Source organism: Ostrea edulis, chromosome 8, assembly GCF_947568905.1.
Source record: "Ostrea edulis chromosome 8, xbOstEdul1.1, whole genome shotgun sequence".
In the NCBI taxonomy this organism is placed as follows: domain Eukaryota; kingdom Metazoa; phylum Mollusca; class Bivalvia; order Ostreida; family Ostreidae; genus Ostrea; species Ostrea edulis.
In genome coordinates, this window is record NC_079171.1 from 57,879,342 (window position 1) to 57,901,786 (window position 22,445).

Consider the following 22,445-nt stretch of genomic DNA (forward strand, 5'->3'; position numbering starts at 1 on the left):
AGGTAAAAATCGGTAATGTCCGATTGTTTGGTGATGACACTATCATCGTTGTGATTCACGTTTGTGTAAAGGATATGTCAATTTGAAATCCGTCTTCCCGATTAATTACTATCAAAACATGCTTCGCACTGTCCAATAAGCACCCCGACACAGGCAGACCAGGTAAATTACACCACCCCAAAACCATGCGACACAGGTAATCGGCCATGGCTGACTATTGTTCCGATTTCTGATTGGCCAGTTCAGAAATGACACGGGATTTCAAATTCCGGTTGGAAATGGGGGTTTGTTGTCGTATAATGGGGGATATGTTTAGAAAATCGGGATTTCGGGGTGTGTTTGCCATCCCGATCGGGATATCGGGATTTCCCTTTTCAACTGCTTCAAATCGGGAGAATCCCGCACAAATCGGGAAAGTTGACATGCATGCCCACCCAAACGATGAATGAGGTACCGCAACACCCATACCATATGCATCGGTTACTAAAGAAATAGAAAGTAATTATGAATGAAAAGTTTTAAATTTCATCAAAAAGTATTCTTGATATGAAGGACACGCAATACTGTAACCCCCCCCCCCCCTCCCTACTCAATTATGAATGAATGTCAGATACTTAATATTAAAAATATACCTTAAATTATTCATCATTGATATGTTCTCTATTTTTATCCTTCATCATCAATGAGATTCCCTCTTTCATTACAAGTGTATAGAACACACATTTACTCACATGAACATGAAATAATGCAACAGCATCTCATGCATATACAGCGTTTATAAAGAAAATAAAATACGGATTATGAAGACAAATAAATAAAATAAATTTTAAGTAAATAAAAACCATGCGATATGATTGATAAGATCTGAGTTGAATGGAAACATCAGAATTTCTCTCACGTCAGGAGCCAAATAATGAAGCTCTTCATTTTATTATTATTATCATTTCAATTACGTTGAATATCACATATATTTTAGAAAAGAATTAATATAATTAAAGTTGTTATAAACAATAGATGAAGAAAAAATGTTATGCATAAATCTCTGCTACGGAATTATTCATCTGAAACCTATTCAAGCTGATGTCATCTAACATTTCTCTAACTTTTTTTCTATTTTCCAAGACTTTCTTTTTATAAAAACATATGCATGTTAAAATAAATAGAGGAATAGCCAACAAGATTAAGAAATAAAAACCGAACTGTGTACTTTTATCACTGTTTATGTGGGAAATGGTGGTCCTGTCACTTTCGTTGACCGGGGTGGCTCGAATCGATGAGGATGGGTTTTCGCTGGTGATGATGTTGGTTACGATTGGTATATCAGTGATATTGTTGTTGGTTAGCGATGTAGCGTTAATGATGTTACTAAATTTTTTGGTAATATTTATAGACTGTCTAGTGGTGTAAGATCTATCAGAAGTCCTAGTATAGTTTTATATTGTGTCTGTTGTTATGGTGTGTATTGTACTGGGGTCAGTAACATGTGGTGTTTGTAATGTAGTAGTGTCTGTAGTTACAGCGTGTAATGTTGTAGTCTCCATAGTATAGGCATCTGTATAGGGGGGATAAACAAAAGAATGATGACGTCATCCATTGTTCTCGGTGACCTACTTTACGGGTCTATTGTTTACCTGGGTTTTTCCATCTATTTTTAGATATTCTATTGTTTTCGAGAACAATAGAAAGGGTCATATTGCATCCTTGACCTACTTAAAGGATCGATGGATCGAAGATCAAAGGGGTCATATGGGGGGGTGGGGTAAACAATAGAGCTATTGTTTGCAAATAATAAAGGACCCGAGTCTGGAAATTCCGAGTGAATAAGGGTATACGAATGGGATCGAAGATCAAAGGGATTGTATAGGGGAGGGGGGATAAAAAATAGAGATATTATTCTCAAATAACAAAGGACCCGAGTCTGGAAATTCCGAGTGAATAAGGGTATACGGAAGCACTTGACACGGTCTTTATAAAATTACGGTAAATTTACTATTTAAAATTTTGGTTAAGTGGGAGAACAGTTACGCTTCAATTGCATCAGTACACGTACAATAAAAAGATGATTGAATATCTCGCATATGTATTACTTGACTGAAAGAGTCAAAATTCACGGTGCATGGATATATTTAAATACCCGTGTTCATTTTTTGAAGACGTGTTTCAACTTGTTTTTGTTTGATTATTTACTGGGTCGAGCAGAATTTAAAGGTCTGTTTTCGCATGTTGCTCATTGTTAAACTCAATTCAATACCATTTACTGTATAGAAAATGCGTGAAGGGTCCTTTAAATTTACCTATCGTATTTTAGGTTTACTCATTCGAATCTTGCAAGTCTTTACTTGTACAATTAAATGACATTTATCAATGTCACGTTCTATGGAGCACCAAAACAAAATCATGTTTTCCCTCGGATGCAATTTTTTAGGCTAAATAAAGTCGTCTTTTGCATTAAGAAAATTTATTTAAAAAAATTATCACATCACAATAGTCTTTGAGACTTTGACAAGTATGTAAAATACCTAAGTGATGGATTTAAAAATAACCTGTGAACTTTTATGTAAATGTTTTTATTCTTAAATTGTTTTTCAATTTCAGTAAATTTTTGAAACATATTTCCTATTCTAGTAGTCTGAGCAGTGGAAATCTCTTTTACCGAAATCACTTCTATATTATTGTTTGAAATTATACGAATGGATTTTCTTTAATTACTCAAAAAGTATAATTTACTATATATGATAAAACATTTGTAAAGTGGGAGTACTGATACAGTTATTTACAATTTCGAAAATAAGTTTGTAATTTAAAAATGAGACCATTGCGTCATATTCTATCAAGTGCCTTTGAAAGGTCACCGAATATCATACCATGATTTTTGTTCTTCGTCAGTACCGTGTACGATACTACGACTCGCATGATACGTCTCTAATAATTCATCAACGGTAAAATATCCTGGTCGGAATTCGGTTTCATATCGATGAAATAAATCATTACTATGAAAATAATTATGTAAATGTTTTGAAAACGATTATCACCATGATTTTACTAATGCATGATAACAGCAAGACATGCCTCTATAATTAGATACTATCGATGGGTCTTCCATTACAAAAAGAGCAATGACATGTGCAATATTCCTAAAAGATAAGAACATATCTTCTGACAATGACCTATTGAATAGCATGGAAGGAACGGTGCATTTAGTTGATTTCAACATCTCGTGACTATTACAATCTGGGTCAATAGCTTTGTTGCCTACAAGTATTGTGATGATATCTACTACTTCTTGTTCGTCAATAAAAATGTTACTTAGAGAGCCACTACTTAAACTGTACGTATTTGATGAGAAGCACGCATTCAAAGCTTCCATTTTGTCAATATCAGAATACATTGTTATCATCAATTTGTATTGGATATATTTCATTTGATAATTTCTTATCAAATGAGTTTTTCATCAACCTTCAATATAACTCACTGTTGCCTTCCTTTGCTTGAATTCGTCTAAGTAGGTTTCAATGCTATCGTAATAATTGAATATCGCATGATATTTCCATATTATTAAGCGAAATGCGAAATTTTCTATAAGCGGACCAATCAGAGTCGTCTTTCGTTTATAATGAAAAGGTGAAGATAACGAACAGTGATCAATTTCATAATTTCCATAAGGAATACAAAATTAAGAGTTGGGTACGCACGCACGACCCCCACCCCCTGGACACACCAGTGGATGGGATCAGGTGCCGAGGAGGAGTAAATATCTCTCTTCAACCGGTTACGGCCCACCGTGAACTCTATATCTTGATCAGGTAAACAGAGTAACCCGTAATCAAAATCAGTAATAATGCTTTGTTGCAAAGTCGTTTCTCATTCTGATGAGTTTTTTCACATGTATCATCGAGTCATGCCATGGATTTTCTCGCGGACAAACTGTTATGGCTTGTTTAGGTATACATTCACGAACACAAGAAAGATTTTCGGATCTGACATTTTCTGTTGCCAATTCTAAAGTATCTGCTCCGTTGGTGATACTCACCCAGTTACAATTTTCGATTGATAAAGTCATTGATTTTCATAAACACATACTGTACGAGTGTATGCGCGATTGTAATTTATATTCGAAATAAGCGAGATGATCGCTAATCGAGGATTCTATTCTCAACCGCTTCACACGATTGAATGTCTGTAGAGTTCAGTATTGGGTCAAGCAGTACTCGATTCCGTGTAGCGTCAGTTATATTGTTTACTAAATTGTGTATGGAAACAATTTCACGGACATTGTGTGATAGTGGAGCATTAAGGAAATGTACATCTAAATCGTCTTCTATGTTTATTTTGTCAGATTATATGTAAACTTTATCTAAACTCCATGAGAGTTTGGTCCATAAAGGGCTGTCGAAATGCGGAGGTCTCTAGACACAGCAAAAATCATAATTACAGGTGCAGTTTTCTATTTCAATCCATATACATTCAAGATCGGCGGACTCAAATTACGGGCGTCTTATAGCGCGTATTTCCTTTGACATATACATCAAGACATAGGGCTCACGGTGGGTGTGACCGGTCGACAGGGGATGCTTACTCCTAGACACCTGATCACACCGCTGATATGTCCAGGGGTCCGTGTTTGCCCGACTCTTTATTATGTATTCCTTGCGGGAGTTACGATTTCCATCACTGATCGTTATCTTTGCTTATCATAACACCGCCTACAAAACAATTTCTGTATTTACGGATTATATCATTAAAGTCATCAATAAGTAAGCCATCGTTGCTCACGGAATTATCTAGATGGGTTTCAGTAAAACATAAACTATCGAAGTCATGAACAAGAAAATTTAAATGACCTGATTGGTGATTGATGCTTATGATATTCATATGCAAAATGTCAAGGACATTTTCAATAGTAGGACCCGGATTCATTTCTATATCGCTGCCAACTAACAAAAGGAAATGTGAAACAAAAAATGAAAGTAAGACTTGATAAACACAGATCTAAGCTTAATGCATTTCACACAGTGAGTGAGTAGTTTTAAAATATGGGCGAGGAAATGCACAAGACATGTAAATGGCAACACAAACGATGCTGGTTTTTCGTAAATATCCGTTATTAATATTTGTTAGTTGGCAGCGATATAGAAATGAATCCGGGTCCTACTATTGAAAATGTCCTTGACATTTTGCATATGAATATCATAAGCATCAATCACCAATCAGGTCATTTAAATTTTCTTGTTCATGACTTCGATAGTTTATGTTTTACTGAAACCCATCTAAATAATTCCGTGAGCAACGATGGCTTACTTATTGATGACTTTAATGATATAATCCGTAAATACAGAAATTGTTTTGTAGGCGGTGTTATGATAGGCAAAGATAACGATCAGTGATGGAAATCGTAACTCCCGCAAGGAATACATAATAAAGAGTCGGGCAAACACGGACCCCTGGACATACCAGCGGTGTGATCAGGTGTCTAGGAGTAAGCATCCCCTGTCGACCGGTCACACCCACCGTGAGCCCTATGTCTTGATGTATATGTCAAAGGAAATACGCGCTATAAGACGCCCGTAATTTGAGTCCGCCGATCTTGAATGTATATGGATTGAAATAGAAAACTGCACCTGTAATTATGATTTTTGCTGTGTCTAGAGACCTCCGCATTTCGACAGCCCTTTATGGACCAAACTCTCATGGAGTTTAGATAAAGTTTACATATAATCTGACAAAATAAACATAGAAGACGATTTAGATGTACATTTCCTTAATGCTCCACTATCACACAATGTCCGTGAAATTGTTTCCATACACAATTTAGTAAACAATATAACTGACGCTACACGGAATCGAGTACTGCTTGACCCAATACTGAACTCTACAGACATTCAATCGTGTGAAGCGGTTGAGAATAGAATCCTCGATTAGCGATCATCTCGCTTATTTCGAATATAAATTACAATCGCGCATACACTCGTACAGTATGTGTTTATGAAAATCAATGACTTTATCAATCGAAAATTGTAACTGGGTGAGTATCACCAACGGAGCAGATACTTTAGAATTGGCAACAGAAAATGTCAGATCCGAAAATCTTTCTTGTGTTCGTGAATGTATACCTAAACAAGCCATAACAGTTTGTCCGCGAGAAAATCCATGGCATGACTCGATGATACATGTGAAAAAACTCATCAGAATGAGAAACGACTTTGCAACAAAGCATTATTACTGATTTTGATTACGGGTTACTCTGTTTACCTGATCAAGATATAGAGTTCACGGTGGGCCGTAACCGGTTGAAGAGAGATATTTACTCCTCCTCGGCACCTGATCCCATCCACTGGTGTGTCCAGGGGGTGGGGGTCGTGCGTGCGTACCCAACTCTTAATTTTGTATTCCTTATGGAAATTATGAAATTGATCACTGTTCGTTATCTTCACCTTTTCATTATAAACGAAAGACGACTCTGATTGGTCCGCTTATAGAAAATTTCGCATTTCGCTTAATAATATGGAAATATCATGCGATATTCAATTATTACGATAGCATTGAAACCTACTTAGACGAATTCAAGCAAAGGAAGGCAACAGTGAGTTATATTGAAGGTTGATGAAAAACTCATTTGATAAGAAATTATCAAATGAAATATATCCAATACAAATTGATGATAACAATGTATTCTGATATTGACAAAATGGAAGCTTTGAATGCGTGCTTCTCATCAAATACGTACAGTTTAAGTAGTGGCTCTCTAAGTAACATTTTTATTGACGAACAAGAAGTAGTAGATATCATCACAATACTTGTAGGCAACAAAGCTATTGACCCAGATTGTAATAGTCACGAGATGTTGAAATCAACTAAATGCACCGTTCCTTCCATGCTATTCAATAGGTCATTGTCAGAAGATATGTTCTTATCTTTTAGGAATATTGCACATGTCATTGCTCTTTTTGTAATGGAAGACCCATCGATAGTATCTAATTATAGAGGCATGTCTTGCTGTTATCATGCATTAGTAAAATCATGGTGATAATCGTTTTCAAAACATTTACATAATTATTTTCATAGTAATGATTTATTTCATCGATATGAAACCGAATTCCGACCAGGATATTTTACCGTTGATGAATTATTAGAGACGTATCATGCGAGTCGTAGTATCGTACACGGTACTGACGAAGAACAAAAATCATGGTATGATATTCGGTGACCTTTCAAAGGCACTTGATAGAATATGACGCAATGGTCTCATTTTTAAATTACAAACTTATTTTCGAAATTGTAAATAACTGTATCAGTACTCCCACTTTACAAATGTTTTATCATATATAGTAAATTATACTTTTTGAGTAATTAAAGAAAATCCATTCGTATAATTTCAAACAATAATATAGAAGTGATTTCGGTAAAAGAGATTTCCACTGCTCAGACTACTAGAATAGGAAATATGTTTCAAAAATTTACTGAAATTGAAAAACAATTTAAGAATAAAAACATTTACATAAAAGTTCACAGGTTATTTTTAAATCCATCACTTAGGTATTTTACATACTTGTCAAAGTCTCAAAGACTATTGTGATGTGATAATTTTTTTAAATAAATTTTCTTAATGCAAAAGACGACTTTATTTAGCCTAAAAAATTGCATCCGAGGGAAAACATGATTTTGTTTTGGTGCTCCATAGAACGTGACATTGATAAATGTCATTTAATTGTACAAGTAAAGACTTGCAAGATTCGAATGAGTAAACCTAAAATACGATAGGTAAATTTAAAGGACCCTTCACGCATTTTCTATACAGTAAATGGTATTGAATTGAGTTTAACAATGAGCAACATGCGAAAACAGACCTTTAAATTCTGCTCGACCCAGTAAATAATCAAACAAAAACAAGTTGAAACACGTCTTCAAAAAATGAACACGGGTATTTAAATATATCCATGCACCGTGAATTTTGACTCTTTCAGTCAAGTAATACATATGCGAGATATTCAATCATCTTTTTATTGTACGTGTACTGATGCAATTGAAGCGTAACTGTTCTCCCACTTAACCAAAATTTTAAATAGTAAATTTACCGTAATTTTATAAAGACCGTGTCAAGTGCTTCCGTATACCCTTATTCACTCGGAATTTCCAGACTCGGGTCCTTTGTTATTTGAGAATAATATCTCTATTTTTTATCCCCCCTCCCCTATACAATCCCTTTGATCTTCGATCCCATTCGTATACCCTTATTCACTCGGAATTTCCAGACTCGGGTCCTTTATTATTTGCAAACAATAGCTCTATTGTTTACCCCACCCCCCCATATGACCCCTTTGATCTTCGATCCATCGATCCTTTAAGTAGGTCAAGGATGCAATATGACCCTTTCTATTGTTCTCGAAAACAATAGAATATCTAAAAATAGATGGAAAAACCCAGGTAAACAATAGACCCGTAAAGTAGGTCACCGAGAACAATGGATGACGTCATCATTCTTTTGTTTATCCCCCCTATACAGATGCCTATACTATGGAGACTACAACATTACACGCTGTAACTACAGACACTACTACATTACAAACACCACATGTTACTGACCCCAGTACAATACACACCATAACAACAGACACAATATAAAACTATACTAGGACTTCTGATAGATCTTACACCACTAGACAGTCTATAAATATTACCAAAAAATTTAGTAACATCATTAACGCTACATCGCTAACCAACAACAATATCACTGATATACCAATCGTAACCAACATCATCACCAGCGAAAACCCATCCTCATCGATTCGAGCCACCCCGGTCAACGAAAGTGACAGGACCACCATTTCCCACATAAACAGTGATAAAAGTACACAGTTCGGTTTTTATTTCTTAATCTTGTTGGCTATTCCTCTATTTATTTTAACATGCATATGTTTTTATAAAAAGAAAGTCTTGGAAAATAGAAAAAAAGTTAGAGAAATGTTAGATGACATCAGCTTGAATAGGTTTCAGATGAATAATTCCGTAGCAGAGATTTATGCATAACATTTTTTCTTCATCTATTGTTTATAACAACTTTAATTATATTAATTCTTTTCTAAAATATATGTGATATTCAACGTAATTGAAATGATAATAATAATAAAATGAAGAGCTTCATTATTTGGCTCCTGACGTGAGAGAAATTCTGATGTTTCCATTCAACTCAGATCTTATCAATCATATCGCATGGTTTTTATTTACTTAAAATTTATTTTATTTATTTGTCTTCATAATCCGTATTTTATTTTCTTTATAAACGCTGTATATGCATGAGATGCTGTTGCATTATTTCATGTTCATGTGAGTAAATGTGTGTTCTATACACTTGTAATGAAAGAGGGAATCTCATTGATGATGAAGGATAAAAATAGAGAACATATCAATGATGAATAATTTAAGGTATATTTTTAATATTAAGTATCTGACATTCATTCATAATTGAGTAGGGAGGGGGGGGGGGGGTTACAGTATTGCGTGTCCTTCATATCAAGAATACTTTTTGATGAAATTTAAAACTTTTCATTCATAATTACTTTCTATTTCTTTAGTAACCGATGCATATGGTATGGGTGTTGCGGTACCTCATTCATCGTTTGGGTGGGCATGCATGTCAACTTTCCCGATTTGTGCGGGATTCTCCCGATTTGAAGCAGTTGAAAAGGGAAATCCCGATATCCCGATCGGGATGGCAAACACACCCCGAAATCCCGATTTTCTAAACATATCCCCCATTATACGACAACAAACCCCCATTTCCAACCGGAATTTGAAATCCCGTGTCATTTCTGAACTGGCCAATCAGAAATCGGAACAATAGTCAGCCATGGCCGATTACCTGTGTCGCATGGTTTTGGGGTGGTGTAATTTACCTGGTCTGCCTGTGTCGGGGTGCTTATTGGACAGTGCGAAGCATGTTTTGATAGTAATTAATCGGGAAGACGGATTTCAAATTGACATATCCTTTACACAAACGTGAATCACAACGATGATAGTGTCATCACCAAACAATCGGACATTACCGATTTTTACCTCTCGCGGACAGCATCCAATATGCAATAAGGTACGTCAAATATATATTTTTTCCAACTATGATAATATAGGCTATCCGAATCGATCTCTCTATAGCGATGTATTATACAGTCTATATAGTGCAGTATTCAATAGACTTTGTGATGCGTATTTCGCACAAGGCTGTACTGAATTTTATATTACCAAGTAGCCTTAATGTACTAGTAAAAACGTATATCTTGATTGGGTTTTTTTCCTGGTAATTATTTCAGATGTCATGGGTGCAAAGGTTTTGTTCGCAAACTTCATAGCAGGGCAGATCACTCTTTTTCTGGTTGCAATGCAGATTGTTCCACCATACTCTGCAAGCCCATGTTTACAGACAAGCAAGATCGCCTTGTAGTCATACCTAAATGCATGTGCTTTAATTCAAATTTTAATATATAGACCAGCCAATGTTTATATGGTGTAAAAGGATGCAACTTTAAGTATTATATGATAATATGTATGTGACTTGTTGTTGGAGAGGATTTTTTGCTGAATAGATGATTTTAATAAAATATTTATGTATATCTTTCAAAGTGTTTTTTTCTTTAAAATAATTTTGTTAAAGTTAATGGTCAAACACACTTGATGATGTGTTAATATATGATACATGTACAATGATTAGATTGCTATCTTTTTTGAAAAGACAAATATCTATTTTCATGGTGAAATGTCGTGTATTTTGAGCTTTGAAAAAAGGTCGTCACACGCAAAATCACCCATGGGTATTTCTTGAAAGTTGGAATGTATGGGTGGGGAGTGTTGCACCCCAGTCCGGAGGGCAGATCGTCAGAGGACTCCGCCGGACGATGAGTCTGCAGGTATCGAGGTAAATATTAATTTCAGATTATAACAGAATACCTTTAAGAAATCAATGTTAATCTCACTCTCTATTATGTTATGTGTACCGCCATATGTAACATAATCATGTGTCATTAAGTCTTATTCAATATGCTTTATCATTTAAACAGGACACTGAGTTGAAACAGCCCTATAAGACATGGAGCGGTGGTAGAAAAGCCAGGAAATAAGTATTATATTACCAATATAGATACAAAATGTAGACTTTAAACTGTTCATTAACTTATTTAATATTTGTCTCATGTATTTTTATTTTTTTTTTTACCAAATTTCAAATCTTATTAATTGTATACAACCTCTTCGTTTATTAGATCGGAATATAAATCAGTTTTATTACTTAGGTGGTAATGTCATAATTAAAATTGTTTTTTTTTTCAGATCGAGTTTACAGATTTTCATTTTTTTAGTTTTTAAATCAATCATTAAAATTCACAGACATAGATAACAATGACTACTTGTTTTGTTTTCGTTTATTGACTGGATAATCTCTCTGTCAAATACACAGGGTGAATTGATTGCCACGTGAAGTTCATTTAAAATGTCACCTCAAGATGCCTCTCTCGGGGACACTACTCGCATTTGTGTTTAATTCGTATCAAATATCAGAATTGAAAACTTTTGACATACCGTAAACGACAGATGTATCAGCTCGTGACCCATATCTATGTGGTTTTACTTTGATTGAAAAGAAACACTCAAGGTAGATGCTTCGTTACATGAATACGATTTCAATGTCGAAAATATCATGTGGCTAGAGTTTTTTACGTGTCAAATTAAAACACGGTGTAATTTTTTCTCTTTTTTTTCCTTTCGTGTATTTCGTATCAAATTTGAATGTTGATGATTGTAAAGTAATAGTAAAATTAATTATTATGGAATCTCTTCGTTGATTAGATGCAAATAAAAAAAAAACTTGTCACTCCATAGTAATATTATTTTGAAAATAAAAACTTTTTCTTTTCAGATCCAGATCATGAGTGCAATAGACATGGGACTTCTTTTTTTTTTATATCTTAACCTGAATACAACATTGATGAAAAAATGTACTTGTTTTTTTTTTTATTGATCTTCATCGGAATGAGAATACTTTCTGTTAGATACAGGTATATCCATCGATGCATTAAAGTACAATAAGTGTCAAGTTTCTTCACTCGGAGTCACTTGGATTATCTGATGCGATCCGCTTCATCGATGATCTAACGAGAAATAAAATTATTTTCTCGGTGTCGCTGTACGCATTCGTTTTACGGGATTGAAAGCTTTTGTCACCCCGTGAACAATGGCATGCACTTTATCGTAACTCCGTTCATCGTTTTACCATATCTTTACCAATGCATATACGCCACTTTGGTTTAACGTTACCGGAATTTTACAAAGACCGTGTCAGGTTTTTCCGTATCCCTTATTCACTCGGAATTTCCAGACTCGAGTCCTTTGTTATTTGAGAACAATAGCTTTATTGTTTACACCCCCCCACCCTAGACAATCCCTTTGATCTTCGATCCCGCTCGTATACCCTTATTCACTCGGAATTTCCAGACTCGGGTCCTTTGTTATTTGAGAATAATAGCTTTATTGTTTACCCCCCCCCCCTATACAATCCCTTTGATCTTCGATCTCGCTCGTATACCCTTATTCACTCGGAATTTCCAAACTCGGGTCCTTTGTTATTTGAGAATAATAGCTTTATTGTTTACCCCCCTATGCAATCCCTTTGATCTTCTATCTCGCTCGTATACCCTTATTCACTCGGAATTTCCAGACTCGGGTCCTTTGTTATTTGAGAATAATAGCTCTATTGATTACCCCCCCCCCCCCATTACTATCCCTTTGATCTTCGATCCCACTCCCTTTCTATTGTTCTCGGTAACATGGGTTTTTCCCAGCTATTTTTAGCCTATGACGTCATCCATCTATTGTCATTAAGCAGGTCAAGGTTGTAATATGACCCCTTCTATTGTTCTCGAGAACAATAGGTCTATTGTTTAACCCCCCCCCCCCTACAGCCTCCTATACTACTTTTCATTAGATCCACCTACGAGATCTCGCGATAACAAGCATGGCGGAGCAGACGAAGAATTTTGCATGCTGTACATTATATTTCATGAAAACACCTTTATTAGACATGCCCGACCACAAAGTTGGTACTCCTTTCGGTGTAAACAACATTTGGGACTAATACAGAGTTTATTATCGGTTATTCATAAAATTATTTTGCACCATTACGGAGATCCTATGGAATTGTAGCCCTATCCCGAAAACGTCAGAATTAAAAAAAAAATTGGATAGGGCTACATTATTGCAGCTAGACAATGAACAGTCTTGTGTTCCGATAAAATGTTTGATTGTAAAGACATTTATCAAGCTTTACTTGCGATAGACAGATTTATGATCAGCACCATGCTTAAATTCAAAATTTGTTTTCCGTTGATTAGAAAATTCAACGACTTTCAATTGCAATCATGTCACACAATTTCAAATATTACACGAAAAACTATTGAAAAGGGAGCAGTTCAAAACACCATATCAGCCGAACTTACTGACAAAGTATGCGGTCCGTCACTTAACGTCAGAATCACGTGACTTTTCTCCTAACGGTATTACGGCATAATTGTAAAAACATTGTTTTAGATTTGTAAAATATTGTTACTTTTGAAAAGAATGTTTAAATTCCTGTATATTTCCACGAGGTTTTTTTTTTATTTCGGATTGTGGCTTCTCCCTACATCCCGGGCCCTGAATTGAAAAACTGGAATTAAACTATCTAAAGATACGTTCATATGACCCGGGCTAGAACACGTCCTCAGTACATCTTGCTTGTCGTAAAAAGCGACTAAATGTGGCGGTCATTTGGATGAGACCGCAAAAACAGAGGCCATGCGTCACAGCAGGTGTGGCACGATAAAGATCCCTTCCTGCTCAATGGCCGTAAGCGCCGAGCACAGGCCTGCAGCACTTCACCGGCAATGGTGACGTCTCCGTATGAGTGAAAAATTCTTAGCGGGACGTTAAACAACATACAGCGAATTAATCAAATCACTGACTAATTGTTATCGCTGTTTTGCGATGAAGAGAGTTCTTTGGAAATTCCCATGTAAAACTTTGATCCCCTATTGTGGTACCTCCCTACTTACGGGGGCCACACTTCAATGAAACTTGAATCTGCACTACCTAGGAATATTTGTATATTTTGAATCATGGTTTTGATCTAAACTGTTATTCCTATATATCGGCATGTCAAACTTTGATCCCCTATTGCGGAACCACTCTACCCCCGGAGACCGTGATCAGAACAAACTTGGATCTACTCTATGTCTGGAAGCTTTCATGTAAATCTGCACTTTTCAGGCCCAGTGGTTCCTGAGAAGATTATAAAAGGAAAAAACTCTATTTTGCTTGATTAGATAATCTCCCTTACAAACTCGAATCCTCTTCACCCAAGAATGATCTGTGTCGAGTTACATTGAAATTGGTCCAATAGTTCTAGAGAAAATGAAAACGTGAACAATTTACAGATAGTCGGACAGACAAAGGCTGCTCAGAAAGGTCCAATTTGAACTTTCAGATGGTGAGCTTAAACTTATCATTTTTCATCCATGTTCTCACTCACTAGTTCAAAAGATCTATAGTAAGATGTACTTGACAAAAATAAATCGAACACGTATATCTGAAATACGAGTGCAACAGAAGTTTAATAATACACGTGTGGATGTACTTAGAAATCTGGAGGTTCATTATTCCACTCAACTCATTCTACAACAGAAAAAATATTGTTAATTAGATCTACATGTATACCAATCTACAAAGGTATCAACGTCATGCATTCTCTCACTAGAGGACGCGTAACGCAAGATTCTCCTGTACGTTAAAAATGGTAATCTACCCATGGTTTACCTGTACAGGTGGGCTTTGAATTTACGGGAAATGTTTAACGCGCAAGTAAGATAGCGTGGCGCGCATTGATAGGATAATGATTTCATGCCTCCACAAAGAATATATAATTTTATGTTCTGATAAAAAAGACTGCATGGCGCGTGGGTTTAATTTGTTATATATTTATAAAGTAAAAAAGAAAGAAAGAAGGAAAAAACAACTTTCTCATTAAAACGACAGGGGTACGTTCTTCATTTCCAAAACTTGTATATGTTCTGTTTTCATTTCCGACACCCCCACCCCCTACAAAGTAATTTTGACATGTATACTTATTACGTGTACATATCGTCATACGGGAATATTTCATGATTAAATCATTTCATGCTGACTTGATAAATTCTCTCAAGGTGTTGTGAGCCTGAATCTATAAATAACAATCATCAGCTGTACACAGCCGAGTTATGATATTTACATTCTGTTTATCGCAATGAATCGTTGTCAAAATTCAGACTATTTTATCAATGTCCATGGCGAGATTATGTTAAACATAAAAACTGTCCGAGGATCTCACTGATTATGACATTTATCCTGCTCAAAACTTCCACCTGTTAACTCCCTCTAGATCCGTCATTGCAGTATTACTGGTGAGCGGGGGATACAGGTACTGTACCTGTCTAACGGGAGACGTAGTCTTTTAAAGTCAAATTCAGAAAGAAAACAAATTAATGTATAAACTCTGAACTGATTACTGCGCATAAGAAACATCTCCCAAATTAATTTTTTAAAGACCTTTTTGTAGTTTTTTTTTATTTGTTTGCCATGTTTAAAGATAACTTTGAATATTAACACCCCCACCCACCTTGTGGTGCCCGTGTAGATATCTGATGATTGTTGCAAAAAGAAATACACAAGAACACAAAGATATCACATGTTTTGTTATCAGCACGTCAGAATTATATATACACTAGGTCAAATCAGAACATTTAAATAAATGTCACGTATATAAAAACCACAGACAGATAAAACCATGAAGATGTTCAAAAGGTAGAATAAATATGTCGGATAGAAATCTATATTAAAATAATTTGAGGATGTGTGTAAGGCAAGGGGGGGGGGGGGCATCAATAATTGCCACGCCCACCTTAATATACTGTATAACCTTTTTAAACGTATATTCACATTAACATCTTAAAGACAAAGTGTTCACGTTTATTTAAAAACAGTAGAAATATTATAGAGTGGTATCAGTATTTGTCGTTAATAAGGATTTGGATCAATATTCATCATGCGTATTTAATTAAGGTGGGGTGATAAAAACTATGTAAATCTAGTTTTCTGTCAGGCAATTGAATTTTGAACTTGTCTCCATATGTATGTTTCTCTATTGATGCATGAAGTAAATTGCATGTGTAAATATTTAAATTTACGATATTGCGTTGAACAATGTATAGGTATTCCTTCGCCAAGCGTTCTGGTGGGCGTGGCACGATAAGTTACGTTGTAAAGTGTCGAATTTAAAACGGGTGACGTCTCTAGAAAAAAAAAAAGATCAATAAAATAAAAAAGTACACCTATGATCCACTCAAACCAAGGCTCCAGCGTAGAAATCTCAGGCCCGAACACCCCCCCCCCCCTTGCACCTCTAATATACAGTGCAGTATTTGTACACGGAGTCGACATTTTTATATATAAATAGTATGTTGACACAGCTACCCACCATGAACTAGGTCAAACATTCAAGCTATTTAAACAAGCGATAACACGTAGATAGTGTCTACCACTCGGCACACCTCGGCAGATCAGTAGGGTAACGATTACGGTAATCGGCCGAGGTTAGCCGAAAGTAGATTATACAGACCGACATGCCGCGCAGGTACTAGACTGAAGGGCGAAATAACAGGGAGGCCATGTTGAATTTTCTGGTAAGACAAAATTATATATACGAATTCTGACATTGTAGTGTCATTAATATCGATATTTATGTGATCAATGATATAGATCTGATCACTTTGATCATAATTTCATACAGTGGATTTAGTATATCGATGCATAGCTGCAATAATGTAAAGCTCTCTGGTTTTTAATTTTTTTTTTCTCGTCAGAATAAAAAAAAAATTGGATAGGGCTACATTATTGCAGCTAATCGATGCCTTGTGCATGTTACTCCGTTCAAAATTTATAACCGCATCTTTGTTTTTCGATACATTTTAGGATGTGAGTTTAGCGTGTGAACTGTTTTAACCTGTAGAATATCTAGGATTCCCTTTTTTATTGACAGTAAACTTCCCGTGTGACGCCGACACCAGAAATGCTGCACCCCCGGCGCAGTGCCCAGGAAGTCCTGCTGTGTGATCTCTGTGAAACTGTCCCCCTACAGAGTCACTGTGAAGTTTGTAATATAAATCTCTGTGTTAACTGTGTAGGAAAACATATCTCAGATTCCTCTAAAGATCACAATGTTCTCCCCTATTTACGCAGAAACGCTCCTAACTACTCAAAATGTCCGACACACCCGGATAAACACTGCGACCTTCACTGTGAGAAATGTGAAATTCCCATCTGTTCTACCTGCGCCTTATTTGGAAAACACAAAGGTCACGATGTATCAGATATTCAAGAAAAACTCAGCGCTAAAACAAAAAGTTTACAAAAAGATCTGGAAGAACTCGAGACCAGAATTTATCCCCGATATGAGGAAATGGCGCACGACGTCCAAACCGAGAAAGCAGAATTAGAAACAAAATACGGAAAACTGACCACAGGTACTGACCAACAAGGAGAAATCTTACACCGAGAAATCACCGCCATTGTCAACCAGCGGAAATCTGCCATTGCGGAGATGAAAAACAAACACCTATCTACCCTGAATAAAAATACAGAAGAAATCACACAGAAAATGGCGGAACTCAAACAGATCATGTCTGACTTGAAATCAATCCTTAAATCAAATGACCTCTCCTTAACCTCTACTTACAAATCTAGGAATTCCGAATTTAGAACATTACCGCCTAAAGTCCGAGTTACAGTACCCAGTTTGTCTGCTCAGAAAATGAACAAAGATCAGCTCAATCAAATGTTTGGTTCTCTGTCGCCATTATCCATTAACACAGAAGATGGCGACACAATGAAGTCAGCAGAAGCTGTATCGTCTCCTCCAGTCAAACCACTGCTTGATGAGCCGTGCCTCACCGCCACCATAGACACCGGGTATAAATATCTATACGGTATTAGCTGTCTGAGTGAAGATCAAGTCTGGACACGCGGGGAGAACAAAACCATGAAGCTGCTCAACCTCCAGAGTGAACTACTGACATCAATAAAAACCAAGTCAGGGAAGGAACCGCGGGACATAGCAATGACACGGGACGGAGATCTTGTTTATACTGACCCTGGTAGAAGAACTTTAAACTTAGTTAAGAACAAAAAGATACAGACCGTGATCACACTACAGGGGTGGAGACCTCTCTATGTCTGCAGTACCGCCTCTGATGATCTCCTGGTTACCATGATCAGTGATGATGACAAACAATACAAAGTCGTGCGTTACTCCGGCTCCACAGAGAAACAAAGCATTCAGTTTGATGATCAGGGTCGTCCTCTCTATGCATCTGGACGTTACACTAGTAAATACATCAGTGAGAACAAGAACCTGGATATCTGTGTGGCTGACTATAGAGCTAGTGCAGTAGTGGTGGTCAATCAGTCAGGAAAACTCCGATTTAGATACACTGTTCATCCCTCTAATACCAAGCTATCATTTAGTCCAGTCGGCATCACTACAGACAACCAGAGTCACATCCTGACAGCAGACTTTAACAATGACCGTATCCACATCCTAGATCAGGACGGACAGTTCCTCCGTTACATTCACTGTGATTTACTCGGTCCATGGGGTTTATGTGTGGACATCAGAGACAACCTCTTTGTGGCTGAGTGTGGCACTGCTAAAGTGAAGAAAATCCAATATCTATAAACACTGTGTTAAAGACCCAACTTTAAGTTAACGCCCCCAAATTTTACCTGTGTGGAGATCAATGATAAGCCACTGGTCAATCAAATTTTGAACAATAGAGCTTAGGTTGATTGACGTTTGCAGAGACCGTGGTCTACTGCTACCTGAGAAAGATGTTTTGATAACAATCATGGCTAATGATGACCAGCAGTCTTCAGATCTCGAGGAAAGCCCCAGTATACCTGAGTTTTGATAGCATTGACTCCACCTAGAATATTTTAATTTCTAACGTCCCCTATACAATGCAATTTATCATCGTATTTTCTCTCTCCATCTTTATACATGTATTATAGATTAAACAATCAGAAATCAAACAATAATAATAAAAAACAAACAAACAAACAAACATAAGTTATTGGAATATGTTCTATTAATGATTTATTGTGGCTTTATATTTATAAAAACATGAACAATTCTTTATTGGCGCAGCACATCAACATATATAATGATTATATTGCCCATGCGTAAAATGTTACAGTAGTTTAAAAAATGCTTCTGTTTGAGATACCACATGGATTATAAATTACACAATCAGAAATCAAACAACAGTAAAAAAGCATAAATAAGTTATTGAGATATTTCTATTTATAATTTATCACGGCTTTATATTGAGAGAGAGAGAGAGAGAGAGAGAGAGAGAGAGAGAGTTACTGAGATATTTCTATTTATAATTTATCACGACTTTATATTTAGAGAGAGAGAGAGTTATTGAGATATTTCTATTTATAATTTATCAGGTTTTATATTTATAAAGATAAAGAGAGAGAGAGAGAGTTATTGAGCTATTTATAATTTATCACGGTTTTATGTTTATAAAGAGCGAGAGACACAGAGAGAGAAATGTGTAAAACTGTAGCAATAATATAGATGAAATAATATGGCATGGCAATAGTGTTGCATACAGTATGACAATAATTACTCATTTAGTCAATGATTGAGAGTAAGGGAGAGAGAGAGAAAGGGGGGGTTAGACTAGCTATGTGTCAGCTTCTGTTTGGGATACCATCGTTACACAAACACTAAATAGAGAGAGAGGAGGGGGTGTATACTTCGTGTCAGCTTCTGTTTGGGATGCCATCCTTACACAAACACTACGTCCACAGAAACCGGGGAGAGAGAGAGAGAGAGAGAGGGGTGGGAAGACTTCTGTCAGCTTCTGTTTGGGATACCACCATTACGCAAACACTACAGCTACAGAAACCCTACAGACGGCCCATATTGAGGGGTATCTTGACCATTTTTCATTTGGTTGTACATGTACACAGATCTACTTGGATTCATTCATTCTCTCGAAACATGGATATTTTACCTACTACACCCACGACACCGCGAACTCCCAGGACACCATGAAGTGCCTGGAAACGCCGGGTAATATTCTATTTCGGAAATTATTTATATACGATATATAACAATTTAATTAGAAGTTTTAAAAAGCAAAGGTTTAGAAATGGGCTAAACCTGTCATTTGCAATACATAAATATGACCAAGTTTGAAGGTTTACGGGAAATAGAAATGCGGTATGCATGTAGGTAGACATTTTAATTATTTTGTTTTGCACAAATCAAGACACTAAGCATAATTTGTAATAACCTGAGAAATTTCCTGTGTATATCATAAAAATATACACAACAACCCATCTCTCCAGGTAAATAACATTGACCATGGATAAGCTCCGCCCACATTCAGTCATCCGTGGATCAACCGTATGGTGTTTTTTTTACAGTGTTAATTACACAGCTCTACAGTGTTAATTACACATCTAAAAACCCTATTAATAACACATCTAAACACAGTGTTAATTGCATCTTTGTGGTAATTACAGCTGCTTGTTGATTGCATCTGCTTGTTAATTACAGCCCTGTGTTAATTACAGCCCAGAGTTTGTGATGTGTAATTAACATGCACTTGTGTTTGTGAGTTTAACTGATAGAACATTAGTCTCTCACTGCTGTTATATCTATTATATCTAATCTTAGTATACTAATTAATAATTAGATTGTGTTACTAGTTAATTATCTATATACAATTAGACACATGTCAATCATGAAATGTAAATAAAGGTAAATCAGTTCTTGTGATGTACTAAGTCGCTTTGTCAGTATTTTGTGTGTAGCCTTGAATTATAGTACATCTATACAAGTACACATATACTTGTTTGTGTGTGATAAACTACTAATAATTCTGTTTGTTAATTATGAGTTCAGTCTTACATTATTACTGAGTACTTACTTAGATTTGTAGTACTGTAACAGAGAGTGACCCCAAACGTCCGGTCTTCATCACAGATCTTCAGATTCAAGGTCACAGTCTTCTGTTGACCATCAATAACATCACAACACTCCACAGTCCTACAAAACACAAAGTGTAATTATATCTAACTGTATTGTCAACCATTGTCTGTATCTCAGAACTTAATTATCTTACAAAATGTCCAGTCTATTACAGTGTGTGGTATATTTACATGTTTATATATATATGTAAATGTAACAGGAAGGAGAAAACTCGTGGTTCAACTGGAAATCGAATCTGAGATCCCTGTATAATTAGTCAGGTGCTCTAACTATTGAGCTACAGTGACCGGTCTATCAGAGACCCGTGTATTACTAATGAGGTGCTCTAACTATTGAGCTACAGTGACCGGTCTATCAGAGACCCGTGTAGTACTAATCAGATGCTCTAACTATTGAGCTACAGTGACCGTCTATCAGAGACCCCTGTATAACTAGTCAGGTGCTCTAAGTATTGAGCTACAGTGGCCGGTTTATCAGAGACCCGTGTATTACTAATCAGGTGTTCTAACTATTGAGCTACAGTGGCCAGCATACATGCCATCTTTCCCGATTTAGGCGGGATCTTCCCAATTTTACCCTCCGGTCCCGCTTTCCCGATCGGGAAAGCAAAATTACCCTAAAATCCTGATTTGAAATTTTTCCGACCAAAATTTCCGATTTCACGATTGAAAACGAGTTTGAAAGCGGGATAATCGTGAAATCTCGTGAGATTTCATATTATCAACCAATGAAATATCCCGAATTCGTCAAGCTTAAGTCGCGTGTCATGGGCGATCGGAAACATGATTACCTGTGTGTATTGTGGTGCACTGCGATGTTTGTTTAAGTTAATTACGAGCAGGAATGATGTTTTGATAGTAATTAATCGGGAGTATGGGGGAGATCAATCGGAATCTTCACTTTTCCAATCAACATGGGTGCAACATCACCACGAAAGAAGAGTAAAGCAGCATCGAAATACCTGGAGAAATGGGAGGCTGACGCTAGATTTACAGGGTGGCTGACGAAGTCAAAGCAAGGACAATCTCATGCATTCTGCAGAGTCTGCAACAGAGACTTTAAAGTTGACCATGGTGGACTGAATGACGTGACTAAGCATATGAACACAGCTCTGCACCAGAGTACATTGAAGTCGCAGAATTCTACACCGTCTGCAAGAAACTTCTTCTCCAGTTCAAAACTCGACCAGGATGAGGGTAAGATGATAAAAATGTATTATTCTTTGGTCATGATCATTTTCTCCTTTATTTATTCAACAGCAATGTAAAATAATATCAACTTTCAATTTTTACTGTTTAAAAACGTGTATTCATTACTAAGGAGTGCAGTGTAA

General features: G+C 36.3%; 3 protein-coding genes and 1 long non-coding RNA gene across 5 annotated transcripts in view; 3 read left to right on the forward strand and 1 right to left on the reverse strand.

Annotated features, from left to right (window-relative positions):
* LOC125661245 (uncharacterized) overlaps positions 1–22,445 on the forward strand; it is a 211,627-nt gene that overhangs the window by 163,964 nt on the left and 25,218 nt on the right. The gene's annotated exons all lie outside the window — the stretch shown is intronic.
* Positions 1–22,445, forward strand: part of LOC125661226 (uncharacterized) — a 117,534-nt gene that overhangs the window by 26,143 nt on the left and 68,946 nt on the right. The gene's annotated exons all lie outside the window — the stretch shown is intronic.
* LOC130049238 (uncharacterized) lies at positions 14,604–21,186 on the reverse strand. The gene is made up of 3 exons (XR_008797726.1): positions 21,051–21,186; positions 18,244–18,752; positions 14,604–14,688 (listed from the first exon to the last, which is right to left on the reverse strand). It is a non-coding gene; the product is annotated as an uncharacterized LOC130049238 (long non-coding RNA).
* Positions 16,658–19,122, forward strand: LOC125661230 (E3 ubiquitin-protein ligase TRIM71-like). Its single transcript, XM_056146595.1, has 2 exons — positions 16,658–16,730; positions 17,087–19,122. Exon 2 carries the CDS (start codon positions 17,117–17,119, stop codon positions 18,779–18,781), a length of 1,665 nt encoding a protein of 554 aa, XP_056002570.1. The 5' UTR covers positions 16,658–16,730; positions 17,087–17,116; the 3' UTR covers positions 18,782–19,122.

What these genes read in the sequence shown, in the direction of transcription:
- LOC125661230 (XM_056146595.1), top strand. Translation starts at nt 17,117, where the DNA reads ATGCTGCACCCCCGGCGCAGTGCCCAGGAAGTCCTGCTGTGTGATCTC.